Source organism: Cynocephalus volans, chromosome 2, assembly GCF_027409185.1.
Source record: "Cynocephalus volans isolate mCynVol1 chromosome 2, mCynVol1.pri, whole genome shotgun sequence".
Lineage (NCBI taxonomy): Eukaryota > Metazoa > Chordata > Mammalia > Dermoptera > Cynocephalidae > Cynocephalus > Cynocephalus volans.
Window position 1 is genome coordinate 101,554,468 of NC_084461.1, and position 24,292 is coordinate 101,578,759.

Sequence of the window (24,292 nt, forward strand, 5' to 3'; positions counted from 1 at the left end):
ACCGGGGATTAGTACATAAGTGAGTGATACCTAGTTTCTTTTAGGAGATTGCTGCTTCAGAAGGTTTTACTGATAACCATATCTGCTTTTGTGATCATTTTTTTAAAATAGGCCATAGACGACCAGAATAAAATTCTTTTGCCAGCAACAGTAAAAGGCATAATGGACAGCTGGACACACCAGAATGGTTTTCCAGTTATCAATTTAAATGTATCTACTGGTGACATGACACAGGAGCCATTTTATCTTGAAAAGGTTGAAAATCAGACTCTTCTAACTCACAAGTAGGTAGCTTTGTTCCTCTTTGCCTACACCTTCCTTGAGGTTGAGCTCTGGTCAATGGAAACCAGCCTACAGGTGAGGAAGCATAGCCCCTGCTGGGCCCACACCCTTCTGCAAAGTGACTCCACAAGAGATGTCACTGCGCACTGGGATCAGGCAGAGCCCCCGAGTCCTGAGCAAGGCCAGAGACCTGCAGTTGGCGGGGATTCAAGGAAGTGCCCCTCCCCTGGGATTTAGGGGCACACCAGGAACCACAGCTTGGGGTGTTGCTTATCCTATTTGCCTTCAGATAGAGGTAGAATGACTTGGGGTTCCGGGTGAGAGACAATAAGATAGAGCCACAGGTGGCCACCTGTTCGTTAAGAGAAAAGGGGATCCTGTTGCAATGCGGTCTTCTCTTCCCTAGAAACTGAACTGAATGTTAACTATGTCCGTGAGGAATAGTGCTGTGTACGTGTGGGCATGTATATGTATGTGTGTGCATGTGTGTATTTGTAGCCATACCTACAACATTAAAAGTATGGCCTGTAGATTCAGTTAGACCTGGGTTCAAATATTGACCTTACCAAATTCAAACCTTAGGTTAAGTCTTATTTAAATTCTCCGAGTTTCAGTTGCTTTATCTATAAAAATAAGTGTAATAGCATGAATCCCAGGGGGTTGTCGTGAAAATGAAGCAATGAGTATAAGGTAGCCTACCATTCACCACTTTCTCTTTCCTCTTCATTTGTTAATTTTCAACTGTTTTTGATAGTTTTCATCCTCAGATCTCATTGTAGTAAATATCAGCACAAATGAGTAATTAATTTTCAAATACTGTCACCAAAATTTTTAGGTATTCCTGCTCTTTCTTTAAAATCCCAGGGGAGAGAAACAGGAGGCCCAAAGGTTCCTTCTCACTGTAATAGTCTGTGACTTTTGAGAAGAGGTGTGAGTCTTAGCTATGCAGATATACACAGACCCACCGTTGAAAGTTTGAAAAACCAGGCCTGTGAGAATTTGAGCAACATTGCAAATATTGCCCAAACTCCAAGTAGTATGTCTCTTCAAATGACTCATGTGCTCCATGTGGCTGGCTATTTCATCCAGGTCACATCTGCCAGTGTGGAAGAATGTAGGCATTCAATAAATATAAATGCTCTGCCTGATTCCTGTTGAACACTTTTCAGATGAGGAGAAAGCTTAAAGCTGAAAAGTATTTTTAAATGTTTGTCAAGGTTTTTCTTCTTAAATTACTCATCATCTCTCTGGGCACGGACAGATTTGGATCTGTCTGCAACATTTGAACTACCCTTGAGTGAGGCCAGGTGGCTATAATTGAACATAGACATGGCTTGAAGGTTTCAGATACAAGACAGACTTAGTAGCTACCTAAGTTATATGAAGAAGTAAATCCATAAGATACAAAAAGAGAAGCAAACAAACAGCTCAAGCAAAACTGTAAAAACAACAGCAAACAATCCTAATAGCAAAGAACTGCATATTCAGCGAGAATGACCAAAGAACTCAAATTCTGTATGCTATTATATCATCACTTTATCATTGGCTCAGAGCGTATATTGTTATGTGTGAAAATTAACTAATTTTAAATTTTCTTCCAATAAGTGGCACATGGATTGTACCTGTTCTTTGGATAAAAAATGGAACTACACAATCTTTAGTCTGGCTAGATAAAAGCAGCAGTAAGTAACAAATTTCTTAAACATCTTTACATATATACATATATAAAGGTAGAGAATAAAATGTTGAATTGTTTAGCTGCTACCTCATTTAATACTAAAATATGTCATTCTCATTGAACATAGGGCTTTAAACAAAAGTTTCAAGTCAAAAGCCATTATATGAAAAAATATATATATTTATATGGTAAGATCAATGTATATTTTAGAATTCCTTTAATTCTTTGTTTTATTGGGTTTATTGAGTATGCAGTATAAGTATGTATTGAAATCTTTTTTAAATATACCATTTCAAACTATTCCTACATTTCTTTGTAGAAGTATTCCCTGAAATGCAAGTTTCAGATTCCGATGATGACTGGGTGATTTTAAATTTGAATATGACTGGATATTACAGAGTTAATTATGATAAATTGGGTTGGAAGAAATTAAATCAACAGCTTGAAAAGGATCCTAAGGTAAGGTTATTTTTGATACTTTTAATTAAATATCATTAATAATGCACTCTCTAGCCTTTTAGAAGTTGAGCTTTCTGGGGAGAAGAGACTCCACCCTCACCCCCAGGCATGATGGACAGAGACTTTTTTCTTCTTATTCTTAGAAAGGGGAAATTTTGGCTGAATGTGTTGTGGTTTTGAACATTCATCTTGCTTTTCCAAAATAATTTTTCTTTTCCAGATAGGAATCAGAATACATTTTCCCATTAATCACTGGTTTTGTGATCTTTGGCAAGGTATTTACATGTTCTGGTTCCATTTCTTCACTTTAGAATGGGAATGTTATAGTGTCTTATTTATCAGGAAGATTAGATATGATGTAGGTAAACAATACTTAAAATTCCTAAGCCTATAATAGATACTCAGTATATACCAGAAAATATTAATTTTACTGCTAAAAACATATTCCCACTCTCTCAGAGGAGAGAATATAATTCACAAAATATCAATAATAGTCCATTACCATTTTGAATGATAAAACAACTATAAATCATTATGTAGTGTATAAACATCAAAATGTTGGCCAGCTCTAATCAATTGGTTTAATTGGCTGAATTAAAGTAAGTCTCTGTAGGTGGAGATGGATGCTGGCTTAGGAGTCTATACAGTTGGCTCTACTGTGATGTGCTGTGAACACTTGGGACATTCACTTAGAATCCATTCATAAAACTGAAGTGTTGAACTAAAAGGTATCTTAAGTGTCTCTCTGTTGGAAAGTTCTCTGAGACACACAGCAGCCTCCCTAGCAGAGAAGGCAGTACCGCCTATTGGCCCAGAGCTTGGGTTCGGTCAGGTAGATTTGTGTTCATATTTTCTTCATCATTTACCAGAAGTGTGATCTTGGGCCCCTCATTTGACTAGTTATGCCTCCATTTCCTTATCTGTATAATGGGTGTAAAAGACCAACCTTAAAGGGTTGTTGTGAAGATTAAATAAAATAATACGTACATTATATTTAGCCTCTGCCTGACACAATTCAGGCACTCAGAACATTTTCAGTAATTTAAAAAAATTATTACTGGGATTTTGAATAAATTTTCAAAACCTACTTATAATAATATTTTCTTTTCAAATATTTTTCACAGTGGCTAAATTCTTATTAATTTCTAAGGTCACTCTAAGCCATGGAAGTACTAGGTAGTGATTTCTTGAAACCATTGTAGATTTACTTATGGAAAAACTGAGGTAAATTATTTCTAAAACATAATTGGTGATCTAATAAAATAGAATTTTGATTATTAATGTTAATCTAGAAGATGTTGTGTTATTACTGCCAGAAAAGAAATGAGACTGCTAAGGGAAGAATTCAGCTTGGCTAGCTCAGGTGCACAAAAGGATGTTGTGAAGATAAAGTTTCTAGGACCAAATATGTCCAAGTGCTGGGAGGTGTTGAAGGAGGCTTTGGGAATCCTCAGGGAACTGAAACTGAGAACAGAGTCCTGTGGCCTGGAAGTGCCAAGGAATTCAAACAAAAGCTTAAAGAATTAGGTTGGCAATTGGTCCCTGCACTTCCGTGGATGTGAGGGGCTCAATTGGTGGTACTGTGTCACATTAGTAAAATCTCCAGAAGACAGATACCATTTGCAAGAGTACCTGAATATTACCAAAGCAATGACAAATTTATCTAAGGCTTCCTATGCCAAAAATTCTCCTGAAAATAATTTCACATTGTAAGATAATTTAATATATACTTTCTGTTTTGGAAAGGGCTTTTAAATTTGGTTGCCTGTTTTGTTTGTTTGTTTGTTTTTGGCAGCTAACTGGTATGGGGATCTGAATCCTTGACCTTGGTGCTGTTATCAGCACCACACTCTACTGAGTGAGCTAAGCGGCCAGCCCTTGTTTTTTAACATAGTGTGTTTCAGGGAGTATTTTGGCAAAACTCTTTGCCATATTTAAGCCTTATGTTTGATGTACAGAGGGATCATTTATTAAAAACAGATGTATAATGAATAAATTATGAAGACCATTCTTAGAAATTATCCTTTCTCTGCAGCTGAGACAATTCATGTGAAAGAGTTTCGTAGGCAATATTGATCTTTAGATTGTTGTTATTACTTTGAAAATATTTTGCTAAAAAATGTTCTCATCTTTTCCTGCACATATCTGGATCTAATTCTGCAGGCTATTCCTGTTATTCACAGACTGCAGTTGATTGATGATGCCTTTTTCTTGTCTAAGTGAGTATATTTCTTTTCTCATGGTTTTAGAGTGTACCTGAAGAAGTTTATAAAAATAAAATCCTGATCACTATGAAGTTTGTTCCTTATTACATACAGGCCCTAATTGATTAAGATTAGGATTAAATTCTGTGGTCATAGTGGAATTTTATAACATAAAGTCTTGCTGGAAATAAACAGACAATCAATTGCAATTTTGAAATGATTTCTGTTACCCAAGGGTGATAGCTGTAGGTATAATTTTAAAGAAATCTGACCTCTTTTTAATACATTGAAGAATTATTGATTTTATTTCTATTAGATTTACTTTATGTAAGCTATGCTGTTAAGCATTTAACCATATAAACCGTGTTCAGAATTTAAGTTTTCAGGCAATAAAATTAAGGAGTATATATATGATAAATTATCTAGTGTGTTCTCTTTCTTTGGCCTGTCATATTTCTTGAATAAATGTCTGCTTATTTTGTCTTTAATTTCTTTCCTACTTTTTCCCTCTGTGACCTGCAGTACATTTCCTTGCCTAATACTTTGCTGAAACTCCTGTCTAGGACCCCCATGACCATCCTCCTTGAAACTTCCTTTTTGGCTTTCTGAGACTCTGATATGCAAACCTCATTCTCTTCATGTATCTGACTTCTTCCCAGGTTTTGTTATTTTCTTCTATCTTCCCTTTGGATAATTCATTCATTCTTTGATTTCTGTGACCATTTTATTATGTATCTTTACAGTGCCCAGCAGATATAGGTGCTTAATAAATGTTTGCAGAAAGATATGGTGATGACTTCTAAATCTGCATCTCTACTTGTTTTTCCTCCTGTCTGTGTTTATCCTGTGGTCATTTAAATTTAGTACCTTAACCACTGAACGTTATTTCTGTCTCTAAATTGCTTTTGCTATCAATTTCTCTCTCTGCATCAAAAGTACCACCGTTCTTCCCGTCACCCAACCCTGAAACCTCAGAGGTGTGCTTGACTCCTCCCCTCTCTCGTCTCCCATGCTCAGCCAGTCACCATGTCTTATCGATTCATTCTTGATAATGTCTTTTGGATTCTCACCTTGTTTACTTCCTTCACTGCTTCCACATGGAGCCAAGCTTTCATCATCTTTTGCCTGGCCACTTACCTTAGCCGTCAGCCTTTAGTCTTTTTGAATTTCATTTTGTCTTCTTCAGCACTATTGCAATAAAATTTTTAGGCATCAGTTTCATCATGTTGCCCGAGTTGTTTAAATACCTAGAGTGCCTTCCTACCAAACCTAGCCTCTTCATCTTTGCATTCAAGGGTTCCCACAGGGTTGAGCCATCTTACTCCTTAGCCCCTCTCTCACTATACACAAAAGAAATCCCCTGCCTCTGTTAGCTTGGTCTGCCCATGACAGTAATTCCCACTTTATCTTCTTTGTCCTGGGCTGCCTTCCTCTTTCTCTCCCTCAGTGCTCTTCTCAAGTTTCACCTCCATGAGGCCTTCCCTGACTTTTCCATATTTTTCCTGACTTTTCCATGTGTGTCTTTTCCTCCTTTGTTAATTTATTATATTCATTGCCTTTTCTGGGACCTTTCATTAGCAGCTTCTTATGCATAAGTCTTGGCTCCTCACTGAAGCTCCTGAATGGTAGGCAAGTGTAGAGTCATATGCTCTAGGTTGTGTGCCCACCAGCAGAGCATTTGCTAGAAAATGTCTTTTAATTAATACTTGTTGAATGGAAACAACACTCGTAAGAATGCATGGTGAATGCACAAATATTCTATTGCCCAATAATCAGTCCAACATTTGGCCTGAATTTTTCTGGCCTTCAAGAATTTGGGCACTTGAATGTACCAAATTGAAATGGAAAATCTGTCAACATTGCTTGGGCTCCTTTTCAATAAGATGAGACCTTTACCCCCTAGCTTCTTGATTTATTCACATACCTTATTAAAGCCAGGCACTGAAGCATGGAACAAATATGGAAAGTGTGCAAATCATTGAGCGAGTGAAGGTTTTTTTGAGTGTGTGTGTTTTTTAAACCAAACAGAAACAATTATATTGAGATTGAAACAGCACTTGATTTAACCAAGTACCTTGCTGAAGAAGATGAAATCATAGTATGGCATGCAGTCTTGGTAAACTTGGTAACCAGGGAACTTGTTTCTGATGTGAACAACTATGATATATACACATTATTAAAGGTAATTTCATTCTTTATGTAGTTTTAAAATAAACCCTCTCTTCCTCTTCCCATATTCTAGCTGGCATCTGTGAGACAGATCCCAAAGTAATCGTCTGTTAGATCCATATATGTATATATTCATTTTCTTAGCAATAGCTGGTTACTCTTAGAAGAAGATGTCTTAGTCATAGACCTGATCTAGGAGATGAGTATTAAGAAAAGTGTGGAAGGGGGACTTCATTCTTGGTGAAGTGACAATATGTCCTAAGAAACCAGAAGTGGATGAAAATGGCATGCCTTTTCTTACAGTTTCTGTTAGCAACTGTTTCCCTAGGAGATTGTTGGCAAACAGAATGACTTTTAACAACCCTATGTTCATAATTGCAATATTCTGATCTATAGGGCTAGCACTTAAAGCCCAAGAGATATATTCCAGAAGTAGTAAGTTTTTTTTTTTTTTTAAAGATGACCAGTAAGGGGATCTTAACCCTTGAGTTGGTGTTGTCAGCACCACGCTCTCCCAAGTGAGCCAACTGGCCATCCCTATATAGGGATCCGAACCTGTGGCCTTGCTGTTATCAGCACCACACTCTCCCAAGTGAGCCACAGGCCGGCCCCTGGAAGTAGTAAAAGTTTTGAAGCTGCTTTTGGTGTTAGAAAGAGAAAGAGGGAAATTAGAATTTATAAATGAAGAAATGACACGCCATCATAAATAAAAAAATATAAAAGGGCAAAAGTTCAAGAAAGATGGCAAGGTAAAATCAAAGCGAAAATCCAGGAGCACCCTTTGGACAGTTGGGGCCACCTACAAATCAGGAAGTGTGTTAGGTGATGATTTCAAGTGAGTTTCTGGGTCATTCTAAGTGTGAGATCACAAACACCTCAGGCTTCTAGGCTTTCTCTTTTCTAGTATTCAAAGTACCAACGGAAACTTCGTTGAGTGTAGGGATGGGGACCAACAGAAGGCACTTAAATGTTTGTGGGATTGAGTTGGCTCATTGAGAACATCTGATGACTGGTTCTGAGTAAAGAAGTAAAAATTAATATTTGTTTTTAAAGAATTTGAATGAATAGCATCTAATTTGTTCTTAGGCATGTACTAGTAAATGTCCAACTTTTATAATATTATATTTACCAACTGATAGCTCAGTTGGAGAAACTTTGTTTCAGTCGCAGGGCTTTAATCTGTCCAGGGCATAAACCAGTTCTCCTTTTTTGGAGATTTCCACTTAGCATGGAAATTTTAAGGTAGAAATGTTGTTTTATATTTTTACCTTTTTTCTCTATTTTGAAGACAATTGGAAATGTTTGGGGTTATATGAAATAATGTGCTGGGCAGTGTGCTTACATACATTTTATTATTTAATCTTCACAATAACACTATAAGTGGGATTATTGTAAATCACCTTTTATGTATGAGGAAACTGAACCTAGGGATGTTAAATATAAACCAATTCACATTTAGCAACAAATAAAGTTACTTTATGAGGAAATATCTGTCACTTTGTTAATGTCTTTTCAGAGAAATAGAAATACAGTGAAAATTCAGTGTTGTGAGTCAGAACTAACAGTATATTTTCTTTGTTGTTTATAGAAATATCTCTTAAAGAGACTTAAATCAATATGGGATATTTATTCAACTATAATTTGTGAAAATGTGGCGGCATTGCAAGATAACTATTTAGCTCTGTAAGTATTTTTTTTAAGCAGTAATAACTAGAGTAAAATGATTCCTATTAATAGACAGGATTTCAGATTCACAAAATAAAAATCTTGATATCTATTATCCACGAGATATTTTGTATGCTATTTGAGAACAATAGCTCTAGGGTTAGTGGGCTACATGTATACATAGGAAATAATAGTTTGGGATCTTGATTTACCTGTAAAGCACATGCAGGTACACACAGAAGTTTACAGTTCTATTTTCTCAAAGCTTAGGCTACTGTTGGAAATTGAAAGTGTGCTATTGGTGAAGGGTTGTACTAAGCAAAGCTAACCTATACTAGTAAGATGAAGGGCATGAAAAGGCCACAGGGGGGAAAGGTCTTCTCTGTATATAATAGCTAACAGGAATTCTACCATTATGCAGATAAGATGAGGTAGGTTGACAGTGACATATATCGGTCATTTGTGTATCATTTGTTAGTAAGTATTGCACATGATTTTTACATCACTGGTTTGATGAAGGAAGTGAGCACATTGTCATGAAGGTCTGAAAAGGAAGGGAAAGGCAAGGTGGGGCTGTGGTGCCTCTAGCCTCCTGGTGACCCGAGCTTTATATGTGCAGGCCAGGCTTCTAGATTTAGGGAGGGAATTCGTAGCCAACAACAATACAGGGATTATATCTACAACTTTTAGTTAACATCAAGCTCAAATCAATTAGATCAAGCAAGAAATAGAAAATATACAAAATGTGATTATTTTCTCTCAATAGTACCCTTCTGAGAGGGTAGCAATTTGAGCGCTAGGACATGTGTGGCTGGAAGGACATAGAGCTGAATGGACAAGGAGGTGGAAGACAATAAGAACTACCTGGGATGGAGAGTGGGCAGGCAAGTTGTGTGAATGAATGGGAAGGCAAGAGTGTGTTCAGTCAGGCAGCACATGCATTAACCAGACATATCCTTGGTTCTCCTAAAATGGACTGAAGCTGCCTACTTTTTGTAGCATCCCTGGGTCAGTTTTCTTTGGAATAACCCTGGGGAGTTAGACTGCACTTCCACAGAGCTCCATGTTGCTGCAGCCAGCTTGGGGTTGGGATAGATGGGGAGAGGGCGTGAGATGTCAGTGCATGCCCAGACCTGTCTCAGAGGACCTCTGCCCTTGGACATTCCACTTCTGCTTATCAGAAGGTCAGGCCAGGCTGGGTTGAAACCAGAGGGTGGAGCAACAGAGATTTGGCTCCTGCATTTTCTGGAAATTTATGGTCAGTTTGGGTTTCTTTATTCCTGACCTCAAACTTGGAGAGGGTAGGGAGACACACCAAAAGGCATTGCTTACCTGGATTTATTATTTTTCTTTGTTGTATTCTTTTGAGCTTATTTTGTTTCGAATCATAAGGTATACCCCTTCTCAACTATAAAAACAAACCAAACACCTTGATTCTTTTTCTGGGCATGTATGTAACAGCCAGGAGGAGGAGGGGAGGAAACAGATGCTTAAGTGAGGGAAAACAAACTGTAGAAGGGGGAAATAAACTAGATCAGATACTCTAAAGTCACTTTTTTTTAATCCATAAGGCAATTATTTTAAAAGGGAGGGCAAATAAATTGACAACAGATGTGGAATGTGTGTACACCCATGTGTGTTTGAGGGAGATGAAGGATGGCCATAATTTATTTCTTACTTTCAAAAAATAATAGTCTTAGCAGCTTTTTGGTGCCTGAAAGCCTCTCAGCAGATATTTCCCTGAATCTTAAATACGCTTGTCATCCACAAAAGCCATTTTTAAAAAAACAAACCTGCTATTATTGGAAGGATGTTTTAAAATACCATCCTTTCATGAAACACACGTTCTTGGAGGCAGAGAACATGAAGGCAGTAATGTAAAATAAACTGTTTTTCTTTGACTTTTTCTTCAAGAATATCACTGGAAAAACTTTTTGAAACTGCATGTTGGCTGGGCCTTGAAGACTGTCTTAAGCTGTCAAGAGAACTCTTCAGAATGTGGATGAAACACCCAGAGAATGAGTAAGAGTAATATTCTAATTCCCCTTGTTTTTGTGCATTTTAGTACCAACAGTTTCTCTACTTTTTTGATGCTCTAACTGTGGGAGTGGTCACTTTGCTTTCTCTTGGTTAATCTCTCTCTCCTGCTATTCTTTTCAAATATCTTTTCTTTAAAGAAAACAATTGTCTAATGTAGGTCTGTGCATAACATTAGAAGGTAAGTATTTATACAATGGATTGTCACCCAGGACCTCTCATTGCCAATACATTCTCCCAATAAGCACTTAACTTTGAACTCTCTATGCATGTTTGGAGTCTTCATAGGTTGTTGTTTACGAGTCTGTATTTTTGCTGCATCTATGAGCACATCAGAGCATCTCTCTGTGTCTCTCTGAGCTTGCAGTCTCACTGAGAGCTGAGACTATGACTCTGTCATTTTGGTTTTATTACCTCTAATATACCACTTCAGATGGACTCCTAGGAAACATGATAATGAGATACAAGAACAAACTACATGATCAACTTACACTGTACTATTCTAACTTCTCTCCTAAAACTCCTTAGTTTCTAAGCTAATTTGATTATCTCTTCTCAGGGTGTTAATGCTAATGACAATTCCCACAATTGCTTCTCCAGATCCCTTTATATTTGAGATCTCAAATATTTTTTCTACATTTATATGTCTAAATATATGACAACCTGGATAAACATAAAACTTAACTACTATGAAAAATATCATTGCATGTTGTACTTTACAGAATACCTTATCCAATTAAAAGTGTAATTTTATGTTATGGCATTGCCTTGGGAAGTGATAAAGAATGGGACTTTTTGTTAAATATCTACACTAATAAAACAGAGGAAGAAGAAAGGATTCAACTTGCTCATGCAATGAGTTGCAGTAAAGATCCATGGATACTTAACAGGTGAATATGGTCAACTTACCTTGAAAGTTCCTGGTGGAGAAATGCAATTAATAAACTAAAGTGAGAAAAATAGAAATGTGCTAATATAAGAATAGAAACAGCATATTTTTGTATCACTGACTTAGAACCATGGGATTTTAATTCTGTTTCTTTAAATTAACTCCATATATTGGAATTTTTTCCTTATTTACTTTTTTGCAAATGCACTTTTGCAGATATATGGAGTACGCCATCACTAAATCTCCATACACTTTTGATGAAACAAATGTAGTTGAAACTGTGGCAGCATCTGAAGTTGGCCGGTACATTGCAAAGGACTTTTTAGTCAACAATTGGCAAGCTGTGAGTAAAAGGTAAGAAGGAAAACTGAGACCTCTTTTGTTTGGGTCACTGGTTTGGTGCTAGAAGCTCAGCTTTAGTCCGGCTGAGTCTTACTCGTAAAAGTCCTTAGCACTGACTGAAAAAAAGATGTCTGCATTTAGTCTTACCACAAACTGGCTGTGGAAGAGAAAGTCACTTACCCTCAGTTTTGGCTTTCTGTACAAAAATGGATTTCCATGGGATACTTATCTAACTCATTATGTCCATTGTGTCCGCTAAAAAGCTTATCTTAAGAGACACAGATTAGAGCAAGTTGTATTTTTTGGTATGAGTGTATGTCATTCATTTATTTATTTTGCAAAGTACATCACAATATCTTCAAGAGACAACAGTGCTCATTACTACATTGGCCTGGATGTTGCTAATGTCTTTTATTTATCAGATTCCTTTTATATATCCAGATTCTATATTTTTTAACTTTTTATGTTTCTCGCCTTTTAAGATTAAATCTCCTTCCTTCCTAGTTCTCCTTTTGGGTTAAATATACATTGACATGCAAAAATCAGACATCATGCCCTTGATGGCTGGTCTTTCTAGAACATTACCTAACCATAAATCTTAAAAGCCCAGTATTAATATGTCCTATACAATCATACATAATCCTACTCACATACTGTACATTTAGCAGATACTAAGTACCGACAGTTTAGGTCCAAACACCTGAAACACTTGAAAACACCTGAACAGTCGGAAGATAAGTTTTGTGAATAAGTTTATCCCTTTGGAACAAAAAGTATATGTAGAATATAAATGCTTAAAAATACAGATAAGATGTTCTTATAGAGAAAATAATGGATTATTTTTCTTTTGTAAACATTAATTGAATATCTTTACAACACCAAAACATGTGTTTTTAAATCAGAAATTTAACGTGTAGATGAGAGCTCCTTTGTACTGTACCATTTGTCTGGCTCATCAGTGGAACACACATCACATACCCACACGATGAGAATATCTCCTGTTTTAAATTATCTATTATTCTTGGTTCATATATAGAGGTCCTATACAATTTTTACATTTTATGGAATCCCTAAGACCTTGGGGATAAATTATGTCTTCCATTTTGTGTAAGTCATTAAAGATAATCGCCTCCTTTCTAAGCCCTACCTCCCACTGGGAATTTGGAAGTTGTTTTAAATCAGAATTATTATCACAGGTCCCCTTATTTCGTGAAGTTTCGGAGACTCACACCTCACAGGATTGTCCATCTGTTTCTCTTCTCTCTCCCTGGAGCTTGCAACAAAAGCTCTATCCCCATGCCCACTCTAGGCCTACCATATCTGGCTTTGCCTGTTCTGTGACGCTGTCAGCTTACCCGAGGACACTGTTTTCTTCAGAGCCTCCTGCTGACCTCTCTAGTAGCAATTTTTTAATTAAAATGTTGAGAGAACAATGCCTTTAAGAAATATGCCATGATTTGCCTGAGGATTCAACTGGTTATCACCACAGGTTGACACATTCTCCACTCCTTCTGAAGCACTGCTTGGCCCTGAGCAAGACACAGGTTCACAGTTACTTCCCAGACCTAATATTTAGTAGTGCCTGGCACTTGGTATGTGTTGTGAGGTGCTTGCACAGAGCAATCCAAGACCAACGTTGGTTTTATAGCTCTTTTAATAGTTGACAGCTCTTTTTGGTGTTACAGCTCTTTTTGGTGTGACAGCTCTTTTTGATGTTACAGCACTTCATTGCTTGTAAGCAAGGAGAGCACAAGCATTAGGCTCATGTCTCCCCAAATGAGGGAAAAGGCCCGCCTTATATAGCCAAAAACTTCCCGCCCAACTTCTCATTCAGGTCCTCTTAATGCAAATGAGGGATGCAAGTCCGTTAGTACAGATTGGTTGGATATGAGACATAGCTCATTGGTCAGTTCTGGAGCCTAATTTGCTTGGGTTCAGGAAGCAAGCTAGGTCACAGAAGCTAAAGTTCATGATTAAGACAGTCAAGCATAAAATTTCTTAAACAGTTTCTCCAGCAGAAGGGGGCAGATTAACAGTCAGAAAATGCTCAGGGTTCCCCACTACAGTATGCATTTCTAAGTATTAGGACTGTACATATTGATGTTGTGGTTCAAAGTGAAGTGATGCCTGTCAGCCCCAGACTGTGTCCACACTCAGACAGGTGGGCCTGAGCACAAATCAGAAAATTCCAAATTTAATAGCAGTTTGGAATCATCTGGAGTGGTTAGTAAACATAAAGGTTTTCAAGCCCATCTATCCCTTTAAAATCAGAATCTTTTCGAATAGGGCAGGAAATCTATACCTTTCACTAGCTCCCCAGGTGATTTTGATACAGTTTAACATGGAATCAGTTGACAGTGTATTTATATAAGGCTGCATTGCCCAATATCATAGCCACTAACTAACATGTGAATATTTAAATTTACATGAATTAAAATGAAGTAAAATTTAAAATTCAGTTCCTCAGTTGCACTATCCCTGTTTTAAGTGCTCAGCATGGCCAGTGGTTACCATATTGGACAGCACAGATACAAAACATTCCCATCACTGAACAGCACTGATCTAAGGGGTAAACCAGTTCCTCAAGTCACTTTTTTCTCTCTTCTTATATCACACACAGTGCATATGCAAATTAAAACCCCAAAATGGCTCTAAGCAACCCATGGAATCCCAAAGTAAATATATGGTGTCACCTGAGACACATATTTGGCATTATTGCTGGACAGCTGCATTCCTTATATTGGCACCTCTTCTGCTACTAAAAGTCACTGGACTGAAAAATAAATGACAAGGGCATGTTTCTAATTAAATTGATATCTCACTTAAAAATTAGGGGATGATTGGTTCATTCATTGTGATAAATGTATCATTGTAATGTGAACCATAGGAGAAACTGGATATGGGAATTTTTTCTAATATTCTTGCAACTTTTCTGTAAAATCTAAAATATTCTACAATGAAAAGTTCATTTTTAAAAAATTAGAGGATGCACTGCACCTGAGCCCTACAACATGGGTGTTACGATGGCAGCAATCAATCTAGATTTAAATGACTTTAATTTTTATTCCTCAGAAGAATTTTTTTCCTGAATTTAGAGAACAGGAAAATGTTGACAACATTCTACCGAAGATTAAATTCCACTTTCTGAAAAGTCCATTGTCTAATAATTTATTTAAATGATCTATGTAACTGTATTAAATAAGAGTTTACAAAGAATTCCTTTTTCTTTTTCACTCTAAATGGGGCTTATCATTATTCCCAAGAAATTCCTAGAACTATAAATGCATAAAATTTTAATCATGGCTTGAATATTTTTACCTTTTGGTTACCAAATTTCATACTCATAAAATAGATATCTATTCTATTTATGGTATATTTATTTTAGTTCTCTCTTCTTGCACAAAATGTCTTTCAGACTCAAATAAATTTGCTTTTTACATCTAATACATTTGTTTTTGGTGTTTGGTGCTGGCCAGGTAGCTCAGTTGGTTAGCTGGTTAGAGCACAGCCTTATAACACCAAGGTCACGGGTTTGGATCTCCTTAGCAGCCAGCCACCAAAAAAAAAAAAAGGTGAAAAAAAAGTTAGTGTTTAATTTATATTCAGCAGTCTTGTTCAATTTTGCTAATGGTTTTGTTTGAATAGACAGTAATATTATTTATGGATTGTTAGAAGGAAATAAATGTTCACTTTTATAATTAAAATAGATACACTCAAAATGGCACGAGAATATTTACTTAGTTCTCTGAACATCAGAATATTTAATTATCACTTATCAAACAGTTACATTTGACATGAGTATTTGTTTTTCTTTTTTTTTTTTTTTTTTGTTCTTTTATTTTCGAGTATTTGTTTTTCGATCGTTTGTTTTTGGTGGTTACCCAGTATGGGGATCTGAACCCTTGACCTTGGTGGTACCACACCACGCTCTAACCAAGTGAGCTACCAGCCAGCCTGACACGAGTATTTATATGTCACCAGTCTTCCTGTAGTGATAGATAGTATGAAAATATAAGCAAAAAATGCTTATGCCAAATTAAGTTCTTTATTAACTATGTAAAATTTACACTGAATTTGCTAAAATGTGACTGATCACTAAAAAGTCAGCACTTAAATTAGGTTTCTCAAGTGTGTCCTACTGAATGTCACTCATGGAAGATACAGATAAGCCTTCTGTGAACTAGGGAGACAACAGCCCCATCAGTTCTGAAACTGTTTTAAACCTCACTTTTGCAAACTCATGGTGTATTTTAGCATCATGAAGTCTCTGGGAAGCCCTGTAGAAAGAAACCTAGAGTTTTCCACACATTTTGACTACTTACTATCTTGTAGGTACAGTCCTCAACTCCAGCTGGCGATATGCTAATGTGCACAAAGTACCATTTTGCCATAGACCAGTTGTTCCAGGAGAAAGACAGGTGAGAGGAACAAAATTTTCCAATCCTCTCATCTGGAGCTGGAATTAAAATAACATCTATTTATTGTTTGCCTATTAGTTAACATTTAGGCTTTGGTTTCTTCTATAAAATAACAGATGTGGTATTTGATAAATTCTCATTTTCTTTTTAGTAATAAAGTTTTAGTTTTTCTGTGTCAAGGTACAGTTCAAGCTTTTGTTGGAGGTGTATAGTAATTAGGACATGGTGTCTGATAAATGCTATAGAGAAGGGATGGCAAGGGCTTCGGGAATTTAAAGGGAAGGGATTTGAGCATGATTTGAACAGGCAGAGTTGGTAAACGTCTCCCTGAGTGGAGGACAGGACTCCAGAAAATGCCTGGAGGCAAGACTGGGAGGCTGTCGTGAATTCTGATTCCGAAGAGGGATCCTCCACTGGCCATAAAGACAATTTTCAGGTTACAGAAAAGTCAATATGTGCCTGCATCTATGGATAAATCCTATGACAGGATGAGAATAGGAATGAAGCAATAGTATTTTTTGTGCCTTTTTATTGTATGTGGTAGGAAACAGTATTTGTACCCTTATTCTTGTTAATTGGGCTTCACAGCCTACAGGAAAACCCTGGTTTTATTTGAATATAGAGTACAAGGCATGATCAGTCTCAAACTCAACTTGTCCAAGGTCATTCTTCCTCTCTTCTTCACTGAACACTTGATTTCTTCTCCAAATATTGTTATACTGCCTAAAGTCCTAAGCTTGAAAACTTGGACTCCTTTTCATTTCCACTCTGTTGTATTTCATGGTTAGGCAACACAGAGTTGAAAAGGTTAAATAGGCACACAAGCAAACTGAGATGTTGTCAAGGTGGAACCCCCAGGCACTGGCAGGCCTGCTCCCATGCCTGGCCTGGATCAGGCTGGATGTCTTGGTGCCCCGTGCTTGCCACAGGGAATCAGACCTGGCATTGGAGAGGAGGAGAAGGGAGGGGAAATGTGACCAAGGGGAGAGCAGAAAGGCAAGCCAACTAGAGTACCCAAATCACGGTGTCCACACTAGTACTGAATGTTATAAATTTTTTAAAAAGGATCACTATATCAACACACATTGGCTCTTGTCTTTATATTAATGGGAATGTGTGTGAATACTGGTGGGGATAAAGTATTTATAATGCATGTATTTTTGTTCAGTCATATCGCAAAGAGTATTTTGTTTAGTAATATTTCAAAATATCTCTCAGCAAGAGTGATAAATCATTTCTGTCTCAAAAATAACACCCCCCCTTGAAATGGATAAGAACAGGAAGGAATGAAGTGTGCCAGGTACTCTAATAGGTGCTTCCACATACATTATCCCATTGAATCCCCAGAACAATGCTTCTAAGTACATGTTATTCCCCATTTTTGCAATTTATAAGTTGTCCAAAGGTCAAACCCAGCCCTGCCTCTTGGGGTAAACTTTCCCTGGTAGCTGGTAGAAAATCAAACATTAGAACCCTAGGTAGCTTTCCTCTGTTTTCTCCTTTTGTTTTTAAGGTTAGAATTTGGTTTCTTAGAAACTGAAATTTCCTGAGTTATTCATCTCACAGGCTTTTTCTACCTGGCCAATTGAAATGGAGAACTAAGAAATATTTCCTCTTTCTGCAAAGAAACAGCTTTGCTTGTCTGAATTATATGCAGACTATCTCTTGTCTTTCTCTTTGCTCAAGCACGCATGACTTAAGTTACAGCTGGAAGATTTTTTTAAAAAGAACTATTTTTTTGTTTTAACTTCTCAATATACATTGTAGTTGATTTTCATGTCCCTTTACCCATTCCTCTTTCCCCCTCCCTCTCTCCCCTCCCCCTCCCCCTACTTCATATCTGTTCACTTGTCTTAACAAGTTCAAGGAATTGTGATTGTTGTGTCTTCTCCTTCTCCCCACCCTTATTTGTATGTATATTTATTTATTTTTAGCTCCCACAAATAAGTGAGAACATGTGGTATTTCAAAAGCACTATTTTCTATCACCGTTATTTGTATATTATGCCAAAGTTAGCTCTTATAATTTTTAATTTCAAATATACAGTTTTGAAATAAATTAATTGTGTATATTAACTATCAAGGCAGTTCAACCACTTCTTGTTCAGTTTATTATAATAACCTGCTTCAATTTTTCTTTCTTTCTTAATGCATCCAAAAGTCCTTTACTTTTTTAACTAAAGCAGTGCTTTGGGCAGGTATGTATCAGCTGTTTTTCCATAACAACACTTCATGGCCTTTTTTAGATGGATCTCATTGAATATTCAAGGACACCATGCAAAAGGAGAGGTTTCAATTACCATGTCTGTTGGAGGGAGCTCAAGTGGAGCCATGGTACTTAGCCTTCAGTGATCACCAACATTTTCAACATTTTGAGAATATCAGCAGATATCCTCTCTCTAAAAAGCATGCACAAATACAAAATTTTAAGTACACGTTTAGGGAGTTTTAGTCAGCAGTTCAGAAATTGATCCTGTATTAATTATTGTTTTTTAAGAGGCATAATTATCATATTTATGTATTCCCTTTTAAATGTTCTTACTTTGAGACATGGGACATGTACTCTGACTACCTTATTTAAAAAGATAAGCATGGTTGTTGTTTTCAATATATTTAAATAAAACTTTTAAAACTATGTGTTACACATATCAACATTTAACTATAATTTTTTTCTTCAGTGTTAATAAAATGTAATATATAATAGATTTTCTATTAAAAGATGAAGCTAAACCAGTTCATGCATGTTTTTGCTTAGAATTGAGAGATAATTAGTAGGGGCTGTTTACTAAGCATTTAGCTGCTGCATAAAATATAGATTTATCTTACAAAACACTTTCCACCCCTGACTGGCATCTTATTGCTTTGTAGGTATGGAACACAATCATTGGTTACTCTAGTGTATATAATAGGGAGAACCATAAATACAGATTTACAGATCATGGAGGTAAGTAATTTAAGTATTGTGAAATATCATGATAATTTGGAAAACACTTTTTATGCTTCCACTGGTTCTATAATCTCTGTGAAGGAAGCATTTTTTTAGCTATATCCTGCCCCTGAAATAGATACCATCTGTTCGTGGAGGGTGGGGCTTCATCCTTTCTCACCTGAATTACTGCAGTAGATGCTGGGCTACCTGTCCCAGGCTAGTCTTCCCTCCATCCCATCCTTCACATTGCTGCCGGTTATTGCCCTGCTGCCAAAGCTTCAATAGCTCTTCATAGTTTTTAGAAGAAATTTTTAAATCTTTTGATTAGCACATGAGGCGCTTCATGATCTGGCCCCTGCCTTACTCTCCAGCTTCATTTTGCCCACCACGTCACTGAGTTTCAGAGAGTAAGAGAGACAGACCCCACCCTCCCTCCCACCCCCCATCACATTTCCTCTGCCTATACAGTACCACTTACAGATTTTCTTAAATTATTGCATTGTTTCACATTTCCTAGATTTCACAAACACTCTACCTTCTGTCTGGGGAATTCTCTGATCCCTGTCCTTGGCTGGATATTTCCTTTAAAATCCTGCTCCAACCACCTATTTGAGGAGTTTTTAAATGAACTGATTTAATTCCCTCTCCTTCATGCTCCCAAATCATCCTATAAATATTTTTAGCATAGTGCTTACCACGTTATACTGTAATCAGTGAATAAATACTCACATGTCTATCTAACCCATGAGGCCATGATGAGCTCCTTGAGGACTAAGACTGTCTCTTAGTCACATGTGTCTTCTAGACTCTAATGCAGGGCTTGCCATTTCATGGCTTGACTTTCTTCTGGGCTGAGTTTCTTCTTAGGTGGGCTTTCTCCACATGGAGGCAATTATATAGCTCCAGGCTTACGTAATCAATAGCACTTTCACTTGCAGAAGAGGGATTCTTCTTTATTCAGCTTCAAGTTCCCTCCCAGAAAAAAGGATTTTGGTTGATCTTACTTGGGTCACATGCACCAATCACTGTGTCCATAGGGATGAAATACTCTGGTTGGCCTAGCCCACACTTAGAGGCAGCCCCATCCAAATCATAGGCACTGGGAATGAGGGAGGGATGGTTCTGGAAGGAAAAAGGGAATACTATAACCAGAAAGTCAACTGAGGGGGCAAAAGCAAGTGTCTACAAAAAGATACACATACACACAAAGTAAAACAAGTATAAAAAATATATACAACCTCTACACACCCAGTAGTGTAGGTAAAATTAGAAATATTTATAGTACCAAACATTGGCAAAGATGTGGAGCAACTGGAACTCTTCTACCCTGCTGCAGAGAATGTAACATGGTACAACCACTTTGGAAAAAAGGCAGTTTTTAAAAATGTTAATCAGTCCCATATGACCTAATAATTCCACTTTTAGGATTTTACTCAAGAGAAATAAAAACCTATGTCCACACAAAGACTTGTGCATGCATTTCATAGCAGTTTTATTCACATTAGCCAGAAACTGGAAGCCGTCTAAATGTCCATCAATAGGGGAATGAATGGGCCGACCCCATGGCTCACTCAGGAGAGTGCGGCACTGGAAGCGCAGCAGCGCTTCCGCTGCGGGTTCAGATCCTATATAGGGATGGCCGGTGCGCTCACTGGCTGAGCGCAGTGCAGGCGACACCAAGCCAAGTGTTACAATCCCCTTACAGGTAACAAAAAAAAAAAAAAAAAAATAGGGGAATAAATAAGGAGAATGTAATGTAACCATACAATGGATACCACCCCGAAATGAAAAAGGAACAAATTTGTGTAGCAACACAGATGAATCTCAAGGTAATTATGCTGAGTAAAAGAAAACAGTCACATTCTGGGAAATGTGAACTAATCTGTAGTGACAAACAGCAGACCAGTGGTTGCCTAGGGCAGAGGAGAGATGGACTGCAAAAGGGCATGAAGTCTTTGGGTGACAGAAAGGTACTGTATCTTGATTGTGGTGGTGGTTTCAAAGGTGTGTACGTTGGTCAAAATTTATTGACGTGTACACTTTAAGTGCATACAGTACATTGTGCATAAATTATATCCCAATAAAACTATATAACAATAAAAAATTATATCCCAATAAAATAAAATAATATCCCAATAAAACTGATTAAAATTAAACAACAGAGCCTGAAACTATATTAACAAAGGAAAATCAACCCTATGCAAGCAAATAAACAGATAATTGTCTAGGTCATAAAGGTCTGAAATTTGATACTAAGCAAAGAAAAGAAAAGAAAAGGAGAAGCAGCCAGTTTCATAGTTATTATGAGAGAGGAAGAACCGCTAATTCCTGAAGGAATTGTGTTTGGGTTCTGGCCTGCCTGAGCTGAGCTGTCAGGACCCAATTTATCAGGTGTTCCCTGGACAAGTGAGACACCCAGAACACACCCAGAACGTGCTTGAATGAACACTCCCAGAATCAGTACCGTGTTTGTGTTTGTATCTTCTAAAGTGCATCAGTTCATTTTTGTCTCTACAGGACCCAGTAAAGTTTTGTTGTTGTTGTTTAACAAATAAATGAATAAAATTTGTATAAATTTAGCAATCCTCAAAGTTCCAAAACTCTATATGATAGTTTTTTAAATATGTAAAAATGTATTTAGCAGTAGTTAAATTATAGCAATTTTGAAAATAAATTAGCTATGATGAATATCCTTTCAATAATGTATTAATGTCCAGCAGTACTACCATATTGCATAAGTTTATATGCTATCCATTAAAGAGAAAAGTGAAAAAGAAGTCATCTGAGTTGCCTGTCCCTTCTCATAGGCACCATTTTCATACACCTTCTGCATTTCTGGCTCTGACCTTTGTACTCCACACTGCTAGAAGTCTGGCTTCCCTCAAGCTCTCCAACACACATGCAGCCCTCCTACAATCCCACAGTCCCCCAGCTCCTATACCATCACTGCAGGGGCCCAGTCATGGGCCCACCACCAGGGTGTGGAGTTGTGCGCATGTGTCTCCATCTCCTGGCAGTTTGGACAGGGAAGGAAAGAGCTGGAGGCTCATTTCCTGGCTCCTTAACCTACTTTTCCCTTGAACTTTATTTTTCTTTTACTTTGTAATTAGGCATGATAGCCCTATTACTATTCAATTTCAAGTGCATTAGGGTTTAAGTGAGTTTTTAATGAGCTGGTATGGGTACACTATCATTTTATGGTGATACATGCTCTGAGTTTTAATCCACTGATATAGAAATAGGCTTTTGGAATATAATGTATTATTCAGCTGGGGTCTGGCCTATATGTAATATTGCAGCAAACATTCCTGTAACTGAATGCTTGACCTGACCCAATGAGGGAATTCAACCAGTGGCACATCCACTATCTAAATATTCTTACATAAAGAATAACATTTTTAAAGACACAAATATTATGTACCAGTTTTGGGCTTTGGAAGTTGAAGTTTCTTTTGAGATTAAAAACAAAGTCTGTGTTGGGGCAGGGGGTGGTGTTTCACTGTGTCTCTGTCTGCAAGTCTTGTGTAATATCCAATATGCATTCAATAAGTATTTGAGACCTACTATGTGCTTTGGCAGTAGAGCAATGAATAAAACGTTTCTGCTTCATGGCCCTTCCAGTCTGCATCTGATTCTTTGGGGTAGGTATGGTCTTCATCACATTGTCTCAGTCACAGTATCCCCAGGGACACCCAGTCAAGGGGTATACGTTTCTACTCATTCCAACCATCATCACCCATTTGCAAAATCATGTTGCTACTTAGCATGCAGATGTTTATTTTGTCTAAATGAGAAGTTAGATTGCACTGATCAACTGTCCCTCTGTCTTTCCAGCTGCAGCAGTTTTTCAGTAACATGTTGGAGGAGCACCAGAGGATCACAGTTCTTGCCAAATTACAGACAATAAAGAACGAAAATCTGAAAAACAAAAAGCTAAGTGCCAGGATAGCTGAGTGGCTACGGAAAAACACATAGCTTGTGGCTACTTTCAGCATGCCTCTTGCATATTATAGTGTAGTTTGCTTACAGTTCTTTCTTCCAATTCTTTGTGAGTCTGGAAAACCACAAGTTTTGTTATTTGTATTTTAGTCACATTTACTACTCAGAATCCTGTTCTTCCCATTTTGTCACATTTGGCCCCGAGGGCCAGTAATTGCTGAGGATTTTGCCAACACTGCTGTATTTCTGGAGATTTCATTTCACGTTGGGCTGCAAACCCACAGAATTTATTTCAAATGCCTTGTAAAAACAAATATACCTAGAAAGTCTTGTTCATTCTGTTGTGAAGGCCAATGGACTATTAAATCATTGGTATTAATGAAGAGCACATTGTTTTCTGAGGGAAACACAGATTTGCAATACTCTAGGGTTCATTTATTTTAATACTGAAAAGAGTCATGAGAAAAAATAACATGACAGTATAAAAGCAATAGAAACTCCCCAAAATAATATTCACCAGAAGGCAGAAAAGCCAAAGAAAAGCAAGATTTAAAAAGAAAGAGCAGACAATTTAATGATCCCTTACAGCAAGAAATATGTTTTCTCCTGCCCATTTCTTTCTTCCACAGTATCTACTGCAGTAAACCACATGTTGTTGGCTGCTGAAATTTGTGGTGTCACAAAAGACAAATGATTGTAAGATCCATGAAGTGGATCTTGTTGTGGAGGCCAAAATGGAGATGAAGACTCTGCCCTGAAGCTCTTGATGGTGTATTCACCTGTGGGGTGGATACTCTTTCAGCCAAAGCCTGTGAGCAAAAGCAATGATGTCAAACCACAGTAGCAATTATGGGCTAAACTTCAGAGCAAAAGGAAAAATTCAAAAGGAGACAAAAAGAAGTAAAAGGCTAACTGGAGCATAATCCTTACAGTTTTGCAGGGGATTAAGTTTGAAACATGGTTTCATTTGGTCAAATTAAACCTATTTGTAATGTGACCAACTTGCTTTAAACATGTTCATCAGTCACAATGTATGGAATTACCTTAGTTTTGTTACAACTGATTAAAACAGGGCAACTAAGGCAAATCATTCCTTCTCTAGGCTTTGTGTAGATATTTAATCCCCCCCCTTTTTTTTTTTTCATGTTTTACACTTTGTTTTTGTAGAATGGAGGAAAAACTACAGATCTCCTATCTACCTCAAAGTGATATTGTAAAGATTAGGGAATGTGATGTCAACTAAAAGTCTTTAAAGATGTTATATAAATTAAAGGCAATGTAA

The 24,292-nt window shown here is 37.2% G+C and overlaps 1 protein-coding gene across 1 annotated transcript in view; it reads left to right on the forward strand.

The window, feature by feature from the left end:
- The window catches only part of LVRN (laeverin), a 65,805-nt gene extending 42,759 nt beyond the window's left edge, over positions 1-23,046 (forward strand). The window contains exons 10-20 of the mRNA XM_063087866.1: positions 112-284; positions 1,888-1,964; positions 2,280-2,419; positions 4,583-4,638; positions 6,652-6,805; positions 8,381-8,475; positions 10,372-10,479; positions 11,217-11,384; positions 11,600-11,737; positions 19,011-19,086; positions 22,906-23,046. Coding sequence (XP_062943936.1) covers positions 112-284; positions 1,888-1,964; positions 2,280-2,419; positions 4,583-4,638; positions 6,652-6,805; positions 8,381-8,475; positions 10,372-10,479; positions 11,217-11,384; positions 11,600-11,737; positions 19,011-19,086; positions 22,906-23,046 — 1,326 coding nt within the window. The remainder of the gene's footprint in view (positions 1-111; positions 285-1,887; positions 1,965-2,279; positions 2,420-4,582; positions 4,639-6,651; positions 6,806-8,380; positions 8,476-10,371; positions 10,480-11,216; positions 11,385-11,599; positions 11,738-19,010; positions 19,087-22,905) is intronic.
- Positions 23,047-24,292: the final 1,246 nt, after the last annotated feature.